This window comes from Formica exsecta, unplaced genomic scaffold (genome assembly GCF_003651465.1).
Source record: "Formica exsecta isolate Colony F162 unplaced genomic scaffold, ASM365146v1 scaffold425, whole genome shotgun sequence".
Lineage (NCBI taxonomy): Eukaryota > Metazoa > Arthropoda > Insecta > Hymenoptera > Formicidae > Formica > Formica exsecta.
Genome location: NW_021851492.1, coordinates 1,032,526 through 1,047,697, shown reverse-complemented (window position 1 = coordinate 1,047,697; position 15,172 = coordinate 1,032,526). Strand labels below are relative to the sequence as shown.

General features: G+C 33.2%; 3 protein-coding genes across 3 annotated transcripts; 1 reads left to right on the top strand and 2 right to left on the bottom strand.

Moving 5' to 3' along the window:
• Positions 1 to 407: 407 nt before the first annotated feature.
• LOC115240371 (endothelin-converting enzyme homolog) lies at positions 408 to 3,089 on the bottom strand. The gene is made up of 10 exons (XM_029815490.1): positions 2,977 to 3,089; positions 2,776 to 2,890; positions 2,088 to 2,453; positions 1,849 to 1,949; positions 1,631 to 1,689; positions 1,481 to 1,532; positions 1,242 to 1,309; positions 1,045 to 1,184; positions 688 to 855; positions 408 to 581 (listed from the first exon to the last, which is right to left on the bottom strand). The coding sequence occupies exons 3-10, from the start codon at positions 2,196 to 2,198 to the stop codon at positions 408 to 410; spliced, it is 873 nt and encodes a 290-aa protein (XP_029671350.1). The 5' UTR covers positions 2,199 to 2,453; positions 2,776 to 2,890; positions 2,977 to 3,089.
• Positions 3,090 to 4,532: 1,443 nt separating this feature from the next.
• On the bottom strand, positions 4,533 to 9,761 carry LOC115240370 (vang-like protein 1). Its single transcript, XM_029815489.1, has 4 exons — positions 9,155 to 9,761; positions 8,415 to 9,009; positions 8,157 to 8,315; positions 4,533 to 8,063 (listed from the first exon to the last, which is right to left on the bottom strand). Exons 1-4 carry the CDS (start codon positions 9,283 to 9,285, stop codon positions 7,227 to 7,229), a joined length of 1,722 nt encoding a protein of 573 aa, XP_029671349.1. The 5' UTR covers positions 9,286 to 9,761; the 3' UTR covers positions 4,533 to 7,226.
• A 205-nt stretch (positions 9,762 to 9,966) lies between these two features.
• On the top strand, positions 9,967 to 15,004 carry LOC115240369 (RNA polymerase-associated protein Rtf1). The gene is made up of 8 exons (XM_029815488.1): positions 9,967 to 10,149; positions 10,232 to 10,333; positions 10,630 to 10,891; positions 10,996 to 11,403; positions 11,478 to 11,718; positions 11,807 to 12,533; positions 12,637 to 12,910; positions 13,044 to 15,004. Exons 2-8 carry the CDS (start codon positions 10,253 to 10,255, stop codon positions 13,148 to 13,150), a joined length of 2,100 nt encoding a protein of 699 aa, XP_029671348.1. The 5' UTR covers positions 9,967 to 10,149; positions 10,232 to 10,252; the 3' UTR covers positions 13,151 to 15,004.
• The last annotated feature ends 168 nt before the right edge of the window (positions 15,005 to 15,172 follow it).

Here is a 15,172-nt window from a genome sequence, read left to right as displayed (position 1 = left end):
AAATATCTTCTACGCGTTATATTTAAAAATTAAAAACAAAATTATTAAAAAGATTAATTTAAGAATATTTATTTAATTTTACATGCGTATATACATAAAAATATTTCAATAATGACTTTATTATTGCTATCCGTAGTATACACTGAAATGAAAAAAACATCACGCTAATAAAACATTAATAAACCCCTAATATTTATTATTAGCAAAGTAAATTTTCATTTTTCAAGAGGAATAAAATTATGTGATGACAGTTGTTTACAGCGAAACAGCCAATCGGCATCACAGAAAAGGAACAACAATAAACTTTGAGACTTTCGAGAAAACTTTGATACATTTCAGTATTGATTTAACATGCCTTTTTTAAGAATAGATTCGTCTCTCTCTTTCTCTCTCATCTATTATCTTATTCACCAAAGAGAACATTTCGTATCCGGATTCATTCCTTTTCCTGCCGGACAATTGTAAGTTGCAGAGAATTCAGGGAAATTCGAGAGGCTACCTCGTATTCTTATTTCCGGCCTAGGATGCTCGTCCAGCAATAACACTTGTGTCTGTTGCGGCGTGACATTCTCACAGAACACCTGAAAAAAATTAGATTACGGCAGTAACAACTTTGATTCTACTTTTTAGTGATTGTCTGTTCAATAAATTTTTTAGCATCGCATTTGCATATTTCATTACACATACATGCGCAAAGTTCATAAAGAAGATCTGATTGTCGCTAAACTCCTCGAGTCCTTGCAGTCGTATTTCAGACTTGTTCAGTTTTGCTTTTTTGTGCTGATATGCGTAATACGCGGCCACAACGCCAGCGGAATCGCCGATGTTCTCTCCTAGCGTCAATTGTCCATTCACCTGCAAAATTTTGCCAATATTATATTTAAAAAAATCGATATAAATAAGAAAATCGTAAAAAATATCATTCAGATGTTAAAGTGTAATAAAAAAATACTTGAAAGGAAGTGTTGGAAATATTGAAAAAATTAAGAGACGATCTCTGTAGAAAGATTAGGAATATGATTTCTGCTGAACGCAATTACTTACATGAATGTTTGATTCCTCCAAGTCTGGCGCTAAATAACTGTTGTACTGGTCAACAAAACATTGCGTTTTTTGCTCGTATTTGTCGATAGTATACTGTGTCCACCATTGTATGGCATTGCCGTTTTTGTCATATTTACGACCTGCAAAAAAATACATTATACATACCACTATATTTCACATTGTCATCAAAAAATTACCGGTATTATCGAAGCCATGATTAATTTCGTGTCCAATGACAACGCCTATTCCTCCATAGTTCATATACCTGGTAAAAAGTTAAATTAAAGAGCAGAATGCAAATAAAAAAACAGCTATTGAGTAAAAAACAGCATTAAATAAAAAATGAAACAAAAATATAAAAGAGATATCTTCAATTAAATTTCTCGCGAGAAAATTGTTCTCTTTATTTTAAAAATTTATTAATATAAATACTTACGCAGGATGATTTTTATCATATACAGGATCTTGCGATATGGCTGCAGTAATAACTAAAATTGGCAAAATGAGTTGATAATAAATTTCACGATTTATTAAAATATACCTATTTAATAAAGGAAAGCAAAAATAAAAATTCGAAAAAACTCACCGATTTCATTGCCAGATGGATTGTAATAAGCGTTCACTACCGTCGGTTCCATAAACCACCTGTTACAAAGAAAAATAGTATTATTTATGTTTTTGGATGTTTCGCCCTTATTTCAATTCTCTAAAGAGTTTGTTGTATAGTTATTAAATCAAATAAATTTGAATAAATTATATATATATATTTATATTACATTAAGTAAAAGGAATTGTAAGTCTCACTCGTTTTTGTCGACGGGCTTCCTCAGCTTGCTCAACATTGTTTTAATTTCAAAGTTCATTATATTTATTACACTTCCGAGATAGTCCCACGTGACAGTTAACTGAAACACATATATAATTTTTTTGTATAAATAACAATACCTGTTTTATACAATATAACATTATTCCAAGAGAATGATATATCAAATTCTTTTATCCATTATTTATAAAATATTATTAACTTATCAATGTATATTTACGCCATTGTAATATTTGTCAATAGCTTTGTTGCTGTACCAATCTGGCGTGAGAACTTGCATTCTCATATAAGACAATTTTTCGAGAGATGCCTTCTTCGTAGCCTCGTCCATCCAAGTAGACGCTGAGATTTGCTCACGGACAACATCTTCGATATTCGTGATTATTTCAATGAGCTAAAGTAAACGATTTGCGTAATTTATTTATGAAAGTTATGACATAACGAATTCAATTAATTTCGTCTTTTGTGTTTTTTTTTTAACTAACACAGACTTACGTCTTCTTTATTTCCGTGCTTGACGTATCTTTTGGCGTATTCGTGCGAGATGGCCGAGTTTAAATTGGCTTTGTTTACACAACTCTTCCACCTTGATGAGTTTCACTTAATTAGCACTTAATTAGCTTCGTCTGCATTGAGTTATTGGATACAATAACAATGTTAGAAATGATTGGATGTGAACAAATAATTTAGCAAAATAAATTTAGAAACAATTTTTACAGAAATTAAGTAAGTTAAAGATAAAATTTAGCTATAGACAAATAATGAAATGCAACATTTACGATTTATAGTGATATAATATGTCGTGTCTTTCTTGTAATAAAAACGAATTAAAATTTTGTACTTTATATACTGTTATTGCATCAAATTTCTCAAATACCATATATTGTTGATAATAATAATATACGTACTTCAAATTATCCTCCTTTTCTCCCTTAAACTCTTTGGCAAGTTGGACAGCAATTTTTTCCGTACGTTCGGTGTAAGGTAATAGAGCTCTGATGAGATTCCATTGCATATAGTTGACTACAAGCGTAATCAGATTGTCGAGATAATTAGAATTTTTTATCTAATAATTCATAGCGTCCTTTTAAACATCTCAAAAATCTTACCGATAGTACGAGTAGGCGTTTGTTCTAGTAGCGGTACTAAATTAGTAAGGTATTTATATGCGTGAACGACAAGTTTCTCGGATGATTTAATTCTTTTTGGCGCGAACAATCTTCGAATACGTTCAAGCCAGTTTATCTGCAATGCAAGTAAGAGAATAAAATATAAATAAAAAAATTAATAAATGTAGAATAAGTATTGAGAAAATAAATTCAAAGACCTTGCCCTTTACAGGACGTTGCGCATCATAGGCTTGTTGCAATTGTTTGATTGTTAGCGGATTGTAAACTTTATCAATGTCTCTACTATCTTCGAGGCTTAGTGTCAGCTGCAGCAGATAAAATAAACAAAACAGAGTAATAAATCGATGCAATCGGCTTCTAAAGTTTTTACATTAAATAGATTAAAATAGTTTTTGCTTCACTTAAAAAGTCATCAGATGGAGGAGAAAGATAATCTCGCGTAACGTTAAGAATATTTTCGATATAAAATATTTTTGATATAAAAGTACATGGATTGACAAGATATCGATGAAGAAAAGAAAAGAAATTTTAAAAAACAAAACAAGATTAATCCAAATGTTAAAATCTCAATGCAGCGAGAGATCAATAACAACACCTTAGCCAATTCAATCTCGAAATTTGCGACATCAAGCGTTTCTCGATCTAATGTCGCCTCGTCAACGTACGAACCCTGTTCGTTTATAAAGATGTTAGCAACTGTTTTGATAATGGATTTATACAACATCAACTGCTCGGGATCCTCGCTGAGACCGATCACGATGTCGCGCGGTGCGAAGAAGATAGGTTCCAAGATCTGGAAAAATACAATAGATTGTATAAAACTGTTTTTTCCTTTTTGCCTCGTGCAAAATTTTCTAAGCTTAGTTTTTTTCCTCAAACAATCGCGAGCGATTGCAATTACTATTGCGAAAAAGATATTCTTATATATATAATTATAATACTCATGGAAAAATTGTATCCAATGATGTAATAAAATATATTAACACTATTATATATACATGATCGCACATAGATAGTACAATCAAGAATCTTATATAGAAAACGTTTATGTGAAATGATGTGGCAAACCACTTGTCCAAATATTACATATACATATACTTTCGACGCATTTACTTGATACTTTTGTACGTATATTGCGCAAGTGTATATAAAAAAATTTTTGATCTCCGCTCAGATCTGAGAGAGAAAAAAGAGAGAGATACTTTATTCAGTTAATTAAAATCATACCCTTAAACAGTTGGATGATTCAAATTTTATTTCAATTTTGATATTATATATATCTTAAAGATATATCATGTAACACACACATATTCTTTTATTTTTTTCTTTTCTTTTAACTTATTATATATTTTAAATCACTTTGTAACCCTCAAAACTTAGAAATTCCGTCCTGAAATCATTTTTATAACATTTTACTATGAGTGTTTTTAATTATATGTACGTCCTAATTCTCTCTTCTCCAAAAGAAATTAGGCATAGGGTATGTCAATGATATTTTTCATATAATAATTTCAAACGGAAAAATTCAAACAGTGTTTCTTAATCCATGTTTTGTATTTCGCGTTCTTTACAAAATGGAAGGAGATTAAATTATCATAACAGCTAAATCAACATGCATGATGTTCGTGTTCGTACATCCACTTCTCCGCTTACAGACTATTAAAATGACAAAGATTTCATAAGTGTGCGAATAAATATGTACATCATTAATGACAATCTGTCTTTTTGCGCAATAACTAACGTCAGTTTTAAGATGATTAAGAGATCATCTCTTAATCGCAATGTCATTAACAGCTTTTAAAGTACTATTAATTTTTATTTTCTCATTCACTCATTAGTTGAAACACTTTTCCAAGAAAGAAAAAACCAGAGAAATTTTTTTATACATCAAATGTATATTTCATCTTTCGAATAATACACAGTCATCACGCGAGCACACATAAATAAAAAAGAAACATCCATAGCAAAAGCTACTCACATCAGTAAAAAAATTACATATTCAATCACATTACGTATTCAATCTCGAAAGAAAAAAAGAATTATTCTCTGTATTCTTACAATCTTATTTTAATATTTCTTAAATCAAGAATCCTCTACCAGGATAATTTAAAAAATTATTGGGTGTTTTTTTTTCATGTATTTTTATCTTATACGATGTACAAACGTGCGAAGCATACAACACGTGAAAACATCTCACACACACACACAAGCGTAAAAAGTGTGCTTACTGCAAACTGTACGCTTTCTTGAAAGCTATCGTCTCATCATAGAGAGCTTTTATATTTGTCAATTTTATTACGATGATAAAGACAATATCGGAGAGAAGTTCAACAATATTAATTACTTCTCAATATATAAACCTCGCTTTTCTTTGTAACCCGTTAGGTTTACAATTCAAGCTATCGTTCATCGATTTAACCAATGATGAGATTTGTACGATTATATATACACGTATAAAAATCCGCAATTATAGAATTTCTGTTTTCACTATATACATATTCCAGAATATGCAAATTTCTCGTACGTATTTCGCAATCAAATAATATAGAATATGCGTTAACGCATATTTGAATTCAAATCCATCTAAATACATGCTAAAAGATATGTAATTAATAAGTAATTTAATTATTAAATTATATAATTTATTTTATGTGCCATAGTTTTTTTTCCAAATATTTAATCATTCATCTTTAAAAGTTCTTATACTTTACTCTTAAATGTTTGCGTTGAACGATTATTACAATGATTACAGATTATGGAAGCAAATGGAAGATTGCAATAAAATTATCCGGCAAAGAGTAATTGCGACATTATTTTCAAATTTTATTCAAGATATGGTTTCTATATTATTTTATCAAGCATTTAAAAATAAGAAATATAATTTAAATGCATGTATACATATAAATATATAATTTACCAATAGACCATAATTCTTATCTAATCACAACGCAGAAATATTTAAAATAGTAATACAGATAGAGAAACTGAGAAAGGAGAAAATAAACCTAACAGATGTATCGAAGTTTTCTATCACCTAATAATTAATTTACCATTTTTGCATACTTAATATAAATATTATATTAAAGAGTGAAAATCATATAAAAATGTTGAAGTACAAAAATTAAGGCTATCATTATCGAGTATATTCGCTGTGCGTACCATTATATTGCAGGACACAGGATAACAAGAGATATGAGTTTCTTATACCCTCTCCTTGATAGTGAAATATGATAAGTATGAACTGTGTGTGTTTTTTTGTGTACTACTACACATGTGCGCATGTATATGAACACATATTATGAGTCTATAATTCCTATATACTTAAAGCATATCTCTTTTGTAAATATGGTACTACAAATATAATTCATAAATTCGGGAATGCGTATTAATTAACGTAAATATCAGTACAAATATTCAATCTCTTGTGTCTTTTTAATTTATTCCTATTTTATCTCCAAAAAGAGATATATATATATAATTCATGATATGCACTATATACTATATAATGGAATAAATAAATGTGTACGCGCGTGTCTTAGATAAAAAAGAAAAATTGAGTATTTCATACATACAGTACACACAAGTATATAAATGCTATTACTTTGTCATAAAATTATTCAAAGATATGTTTAAAAGTATGGTTCAATGATTAATATCTTTGTAGTTCTTCTTCAAAGAAAAAAAATGATGTTATCATCACAGTTAAAAATGCGACAAAACGATATCTAGTTATTCTCCCAATTTTTGTGCTTCTTTCAATTTATCATGTCAAAACATCTAAATATGTGCTATTGTTTTACAACAGTCTATATTTCAGTGTACAGGAGAAGTTTTAGAAAATGTATTTCGAAAAGATTGGCTTTCCAATTTTCATGAAGTTTGATCAAAAATCCCAGATGACATCTTTTTGAATAAATGTCTAAAAGATATTTTTCATGTAAAACGAGATTCAATATTCATTAGATCATATTTCTTCCGCAAATAAAAGTTTTCACCATCCACCGTTTTGTATCTTTCGTGGAACAAACTACAGCACTTACCACATTATGTATTCTGCGCAAAGCGAGGTCCAGCGCTTTCAACGCAAAGAAAGTTATTTTTTTAAATATATCTCTATTCAATTTCATTTGTGCCAAAAATCATATTAAGTACATATATCCCCGTTTTGAGGCATTGCAAAATTTCATTGCAAATAAAAGAACGGAATTTCCAGAATTCTATTAGGCATTTTAAACAGAAGTTTCAGAATTTAGTCGCAAAAGAAACTTGTTCGATTTAGGATGTGCCAATTGTTCAGTAAGATTAAAATGCGGTAATCTATGCGCCGTGCACAAGAGTGCTACTTCTCCCTGTCTCAATTGAAATTCACAACCGTTAGCGATTGGACGCGAGGGTAGCTCTCCCTCGCACACCAAAGCCCAATGATGCGATCGCTTTTGTCTCTCTTTCTCATTCGACAACACCGGGCTCGTGACGAAGAACGGTTCCAAGAATGCGCGCGGCGCCGCATCTTGGGCCAAACACCGGGCAAGACGATTAAGAATGGATTCTACAGAATGACGCGGTTGTTGTCGAGTGATTCTCAAATACTTCTGCAAAGCCCTCGCCATGGAAGGGAACACCGCCTGCGCGGCTTCCATGGGATCCATCGGTCCCGAGTTCGGCGTGGAGTCCACTTCGGAATGCAAGCGTTTGATGTGCGCAAACGCCTCCTCGGCGGCGGTGATCAGCCTCGCGCGACGTTTCCGTACCCGTCGTTCGTAATCGTGCTCCTCGTAAAAGCGTTCGTTGTGACTGGAATCACGGCGACGTGCCTGTGCCGCTAAAACTGCTCGATCCCCGCTACCGCCGCGCGATTGCATAGCGCCAGTTACTCCACCATCAACCTCGTAGAACTTGAAGCTCGACTGCTTCCTGCCCGACTTTGAGACCGGCAATCTTTCCAAGTACGGATTATAAATCGGGAATTCCGTATAGTACCTCTCCAAGACCCACACGGCCGCTCTTTGTATTGATAACTGGCCTATTGCATAGGATCTCGATTCACCGTCCGGCGATCTAACAACCTGTCAACGAAAATACCAACAAGATATTTAATTCGATAACAAATATTATAGATCAAATATTATTGACCAAAGATATATGCAACATTCATATACCTTTAGATAGAACGTAGGCTGTAAATGACGAACTTCAATAAGGAGCACAGCGACATAGTGTATAAACAGTAGCGTATCAGCAAGGGTACCTGCGTAATTTACTAAACTTTTGTACTCTGATATTTCGCCATTGGCAGCAGTCTTAGCACTCTCAGTGATCTGAAAAAATCAATAACCATGTATAATTTTACATTCCGCGCTAAACTATAAATATACATAAATTACATTCAAAATCATTACATAGATTTTCCTATATACCTGTACAACATAAAAAAGCCAATAAGTACAAATGCACAGCATGGTGAGCAGCAGCACTCCTGCTCTGAATAAAAATATGCGCGGCATGATAGCGATTCGAGGACGCAGAAACACCGCCCAGCTACCAATAGCTAGTAGCACCAGTTTGAAGGCTAATCCTAATAGTTGGCCTTTGCATTCAGCGTTGCACGATAGTAGCTGTAATTTCTGCTGCATCGTCAACACTGTTGTTGAGTCGGGAAAAAATCCCAATTTAGGCAAGATCACCATGGCAATAGGACTAAAGAAGGCGCTTATTCCGAGTATCATCGCTACGACCGGACCGACATAGCGATTGCAGCTAGAACCAAACGATCCATCGGTCTCGTTTGGCCAGTGGCTTACATCCTCGGTCGATTCTGATCTATCTGAGGTATTGCCGGTAACGGCCGTGGTGTTTTCTCCCCAGTTCTCATCTTGTGGCAGTATCTGTACCTCGATCACCTCCTGACCCATATTATCTACGCTATCTCCCCGTACATTTACAGTTGTTTGAAACGGAGCCATTTCATTAGTATCTAAATTCTGCCTCTCTTTCCTTTGACTTCGATTGCTCCTATTGTAAAATAGAATCATATATATGTATGTGTAAAAATGTGCGAGTCTGTCAATAGTTAGTTCTAGTACTAATTGTGTAACTTGCTTTTATACAGTTATACGATGCAAAAAAAAAAGACAAGATAAAAATTCATCAAATTTACCTGGTAGTACGGTGAGAATGTGTCCTGTGATGCTGCTTCGAGCTGTGGGATCGATGATGCTTTTGAGAGCTCCTGCTGTGGTGGCTATGGCTATGCTCACTAGCCCCGGATTTCACGCTCTCCGTCTCCATTCCACGGCAAAGACTACCTGCCGCTCGCTACCCCATAAGAGCATACCCTCCTTCGCGCGCGAACAAACGGCAAGCACATACATGCGATGCAACGCAACGACACTCAATGTGATATGTGTCGTTGGGATACGCTATCGTAGCGGGTCTACGATCCAGGCATCCTCGGAACGTCGCGGCGTCGCAGCCACGTGCGCCTTTGACATTACGCTTCGATCGAAGCCGATTCACTCCGAAGGCTTGTCGCTGCCGTCGCCGCCGCTGCTGGCAGTACGACAAAAAATCGGATCGGCAAAACGACGATTCTCAATGGTTATAAAAGACGTAAAAAACGGACGCCGACACGCCTAACGTTTTATTATTCCCACCCCCTCCGTCAGGCTCCAAGCAGCCGGGCTACCACATTCCGTGATAATTGCTGCGACTGAAAACACTGTGGTTCGTCCCTAGGGAAGTTTTATCCCGATGATGTAAAAAAGCCGATGAGTGTGAATTTATAAAGACTTGTTTCAAACGTACAATCTTCGACTATAAAGGTTTTAGACCGATAATTCGTTCTAAAAATCTGGAAGAATAAAAACTCGAGATTTATACACATGAATTTTTGCAACCGGCCAATCACAGATGCGTTCCACTTGTCCCGATTGGTCGGTCAATCAAACGCTACTCTATTTTGACGAGTAAATTTTCGAACACAATCCATGTGGAGTCATGATCCTGAATGATTCTGAATGTTCGTTGATATTCGCAGTTCGCACTGACGGAACGGCAGCTGTAAACGACCGCACGTTCGTTGATTGTATACTTGATTGTAGTATAGTATTCTATACTCACAGTTTCTTCCGCGCTATTTAACCGATTCTCCGGGTTTGTTATCTCTCATATGACGTTCAGTGTGTGTGGAATTTTATTGCGAGACTGTAACACAGTTATTCACATTTTCCCATAGAATTAAACACTGCCAAAAAAGATGCCGAAGAGGAAGCATCAAGCACTCATAGACTCCGATAGCAGTGGAAGCGCGTCGGAGAGCGGCTCAGACTTGGATAACGTAAATAATCTAACCTTTAGCATAGCACATGAAAATTTCATCCATCCACTTTCAATCAAATGATATGGAAACAATATTTATAACATGTGTCACAGTTTTATTTGTGATGTAAAAAAGAAAAATACAATATGTTATTATATTAAAAATATACAATTTTGTTATAGATAGACATATACACATATAGACACATGCACATATACACAATAAAATTTAAAACAACTGCCATTATTATTTTTTTAATGATTTTATTTATAATAATTTGCAGTATATATCCTTTTTTATTCAAACTTTATCAGGATCTATTGTCACTGGCAAAGAAAAAGAAAGGAAAATCCCAAGATGATTCTCAGTCAAATGAAGATAATGGATCTGTTAAAAAAGATGCTAAGCATGATTCAGACACGTCAGATTCCGACAATAACTGGAGCAGCAAGACTGGAAAAACAAAGGTAAAGAAAGGTTCGACAAAACGAAGTAAACGAAAGATGACAAAGTCGAGCACCGAAGACAGTGCCAGTGAAAAAGAACCAGCAAAGCAGCTTTCGGAGCCAGAAGAAGGTATTTAAAAATTAAATCTGTTTTATGAATATATACTTTTATTTTAAATGTATGAGTTTTGTTAATGTTATAATAACTAAACAATAATTATTTTGTTGCAATAGGTGAGGTATCAGATTCTGATGTAAGTGTTTCCGACTCTAGCCAAGAAGAATTTAATGATGGTTATGATGACAAACTCATGGGAGATGCAGAGGATCAAGCCAGACTCGCTCAAATGACCGAGAAAGAACGTGAGCAAGAAATTTTTAAGCGAATTGAGCAACGTGAAATTATGAAGACAAGATTTGAGATTGAGAAGAAACTAAGAATGGCAAAGAAACAAGAATTGAGAAAACAAAAAGAATCAAAAAAGAAAGAGAAGGGTGGTGAAGAGAAACAAAAACTAGACAGAGCACCAGATCCTAAAGAAAGAAGTAAAGATCGTAAAAAAACGATAGAAGAAAAGCAAGATAAAAAATTCCATGCAATGTCATTGCTTAAAGCCAGACGTGAAGAAAAAAAAGAACGAGGTAGCGCATTTTACACATTATTAATTTTTTTTACCTATCTTACACATTTTTAATGCTCTTCTTCTCTTGATTAGAGGAAAAAGAAAAACAGAGAATAGAACAGCAGCAACAACAATCAAAAGATATAGAGGAAGAGGAATTGGAGAATGATCATAAAGGTGGAAACAAGACTAAACTTAAAGCATCTGATATATATTCCGATGATAGCGGCTCATCGGACAGTGCAGAGGAGGAAGAAGAAGTAACTAAACCAACGTCTCACCGCAGGTCGTCCTCTAGTGAAAGCCGTGATTCGGATTCTGATAACGATAAAAAGTTAGTTGTTTGTCTATTTTATGCGCAAATAGAATCTTATATATGTTTTTTTAGAATTATATTTATATTTAATATCATTATTTTTCAGATCGATTACTAGCAACAAAACTAAACCGAAGAAGCCAGTATATATCAGTACTAAGGAAGACTTAAACAAGATTCGATTGTCTCGTCATAAAATGGAGAGATTCGTTCATTTACCTTTCTTTGACAGAGTAGTGCAAGGTTGTTTTGTCAGGATTGGAATCGGTAATAATAACGGTAAACCTGTCTATAGGGTAGCTGAGATAAGCGGTGTGTGCGAGACCGGAAAGATTTATCAACTCGGTGGCACAAGAACGAATAAAGGATTGAAATTGCGTCATGGTGCGCAGGAACGTGTATTCAGGTTGGAATTCGTCTCCAATCAAGAATTCACAGACTCGGAGTTCTTCAAGTGGAAGGAAACATGCGCGCTGCAAGGAATTTCTGTGCCAACGTTTGACGAAGTAGAGCAGAAATTAAAGGATATTAATGAAGCATTGCTATATGAATACAAAGAAGAGGATATAGAGAAGATTGTCCGAGAAAAAGAGAGATTTAAGCAAACACCCTATAATTACGCGATGAAGAAAGCTCAGCTCATGAGAGAACGCGATGCGGCTAATTGCAGAGGAGACGACGAGACTGCTAGTCGCCTTAATCAAGAATTAAGTGAATTGGAAGAACGCGCATCGGAATTGGATAAGATGCGTACAGCGACGATTTCCAGTATATCGTACATAAATGATCGCAACAGAAAGAAAAATGTCGAAGAAGCTGAGAAAGCTATAATGGTAAATTTTAGAATATACTATGTGTGCTATCCTCTATTTGCTATCAGATTTCAATTCATCATTTTCAATCAATTTCAATTAATTGAGGTTGATGTAATAATAGGAAGAGCTGAAGGCTAACAAAGGTAAAAAAGTCGACGACCCATTCACCAGGCGAAGTACTAAGCCAAGGATGGTATTTAAGCCGGAAGATGAATCTGAGGTGGTAAGCACGGTTCCAATAAATGACAAATCAAGTCCTCGTCCGGCTGTCGATTCGGTATCGACCGCTAATGATAAGGAGAATGGACAGGAGTCTAAAAAGAAGCAGAGTACAGAAGATTTGTTTAATGCCCATGATTTCGATATAACAATCGATTTGGAAGTTCCTATTCCAAGTAAGCTTTCATATAACAAGAAGCGTATTATAATTATAAACTTTTATTCGATAATTAATTAATAAAAAGTAATTATGTAGCTCATAAAGAGAGTACAATTTATATTGATATCTATGTATAATTTTATTTCTAGATAACCCTGTTAGTGTTTTACCGAAGCCTATTAACAACATCAAGGATACAGGACCACGCCGATCGTTAAATTTAGAAGATTATAAAAAGAAACGCGGTCTCATCTAACAGTTCATACGTTTTAGACATCGTAAAAACATAAGGTTAAGTTGTGAGGGTTGTCTTGTAATAATTAAAAAACTTAACCTCGTGTATCGAATGCTCTGGTTTATAGTAGGAATGAAGATATGTTCTTATAATGATGACTGAGAAACTAGATTATTTATATAAAACATATTCGTGGTATATTATATATTATATTATTGCTAATGGCGCGCGATTCTATTCTGTTTAATACATTGAGTGTTGGTGATGGTTTGCTAATTTCATACAAAAAATTAGCTCCGATAACACTGTATTATAGTTTTATAATAAATAAAGGAATGTTAAAATGAAACCGATACTTGATAGTTTCTGGATAGTTTCTTATAATTTTGCATCACACAGGCTAATGTTCAGATTCGTAAAAAAACGTCAGTACCGCTATCTATATTATCATCATAAACACTCAATGTATTAAAGATCTTTCCAACTAAAAAGGTTCCAATGCAAACCGGTTCCTATTGTGTACTCTAAGTAATGACATTGCATTTTGTGCACGAAGAATATAATTACGCAAGTAATGATTAGAATTGTTCTTTGATAGTTACAGTACTTAAAGGAAATAGCGGATGTACTGAAAAAAATACGATTTTACGCTTTGTCTTACATGTTTCAATACTATAGAACATCCATATACTTAAATAAGAAAAGAGAGAGAAAGAAAACACACATAAAAAAGAAGAAAGGTATGTACCTAATAATGAAATCATTTGCCAAATATGATTCAACTTTTTACATATAAAAATACTGTTTGTACAAGAATTAATTACAATGACAGTATGTAGCGCACAGAACAATTTTATTTTACACGACGGAATTAAATTTTCATTAAGTAGTAATTTTATCAGGAAATGGAACGTATATAATTAATGTAGATATCAATGCTCTATACTATATCTTTTGCAAACATCACAACTACATCACATCACATTTGTATGTATCAATTGCACATATTTTTTCTATATGTACTAATACTGTTGATATAGTTCTCTCATTGAAGTACACTATATTTTCATTTTAATATCTATCACAGTTTGTACTGCTGATATAATTTTTATATTTTTTTATTAAAAAATATTGTGTAAATATATGAGGTTTTGTAACTACGATTTTTGTTATTTTAAGCTCTAGACATTATAACTAATTAAACTAGGTTATATAATGTATTATAATAATTATAGTCTATTATTAATTACTTATTTTTTTACAAGTTTAATACCGTCGACAAATATTGATTTGACCATACATTACGATTTCGTAATCATATACATGATTATGACATATAGAAAGTATATGCGTGAGAAATTATACATTGTAACTTTACAAAATAAGAAATTTTGTTACTTGTACTGTTTCATTTTTCGAAATTGTATATACATATATATATTTAGGAATATTCTGTATCTAAACGTAGATAAGAAACTTTACATGGAGAAACATACAGTTCTTTTTATTTATTTGATAAATTACTATTTCTCTGATTGAGAAAAATTATCTTAAAAAGTGTAATCATGTAATCAATGCCGAACGTTTTGTAGTTGTAAAAAATAATCTATATTTGTGTAATATATTCTTTGTATGAAATATTTACAAAGCAATGTTATAGAATGCTAAATGCTAAGATGATAGGCATAAAATTTGTAATACTCAGATAAGCGATAAGGAATATAAATTGAAATTGTAAGATAAATTAAGTTCTCACATAGGTATTATATTTTTAGTAATATGCCAGATAAATACGAGTAGGATGCAATATTTGCAGTGTATTATTAATATCTTTTTAATCGGTGATACGTACGTTATTATAATGTCTAAAATGGACTTCATTATATTTAATTATACGTTTCCTTTATTTTTACGTTTTATGATAGCACATTTTATCATAGAAGCATGTGAGTAAGTCTGCAATACTGGCAATATTACATCGTTATCGAAATCTGAGAGATGTATTATGTTTGCATAGGAAATATTAGTTTTTTTTTTTTTTTT

Excerpts from the sequence above, each read along its gene's own strand:
- LOC115240371 (XM_029815490.1), bottom strand. The coding sequence starts at position 2,198 with ATGGACGAGGCTACGAAGAAGGCATCTCTCGAAAAATTGTCTTATATG. Across the intron at positions 1,690-1,848 it reads AAGCCCGTCGACAAAAACGA|GTGGTTTATGGAACCGACGG; the intron begins GTGAGACTTACA and ends TCTTTGTAACAG. Across the intron at positions 1,185-1,241 it reads TCATGGCTTCGATAATACCG|GTCGTAAATATGACAAAAAC; the intron begins GTAATTTTTTGA and ends ATTTTTTTGCAG.
- LOC115240370 (XM_029815489.1), bottom strand. The coding sequence starts at position 9,285 with ATGGAGACGGAGAGCGTGAAATCCGGGGCTAGTGAGCATAGCCATAGC. Across the intron at positions 9,010-9,154 it reads CATTCTCACCGTACTACCAG|GAGCAATCGAAGTCAAAGGA; the intron begins GTAAATTTGATG and ends ATTTTACAATAG. Across the intron at positions 8,316-8,414 it reads GGCTTTTTTATGTTGTACAG|ATCACTGAGAGTGCTAAGAC; the intron begins GTATATAGGAAA and ends TGATTTTTTCAG.
- LOC115240369 (XM_029815488.1), top strand. The coding sequence starts at position 10,253 with ATGCCGAAGAGGAAGCATCAAGCACTCATAGACTCCGATAGCAGTGGA. Across the intron at positions 11,719-11,806 it reads GATTCTGATAACGATAAAAA|ATCGATTACTAGCAACAAAA; the intron begins GTTAGTTGTTTG and ends ATTATTTTTCAG. Across the intron at positions 12,534-12,636 it reads AAGCTGAGAAAGCTATAATG|GAAGAGCTGAAGGCTAACAA; the intron begins GTAAATTTTAGA and ends ATGTAATAATAG.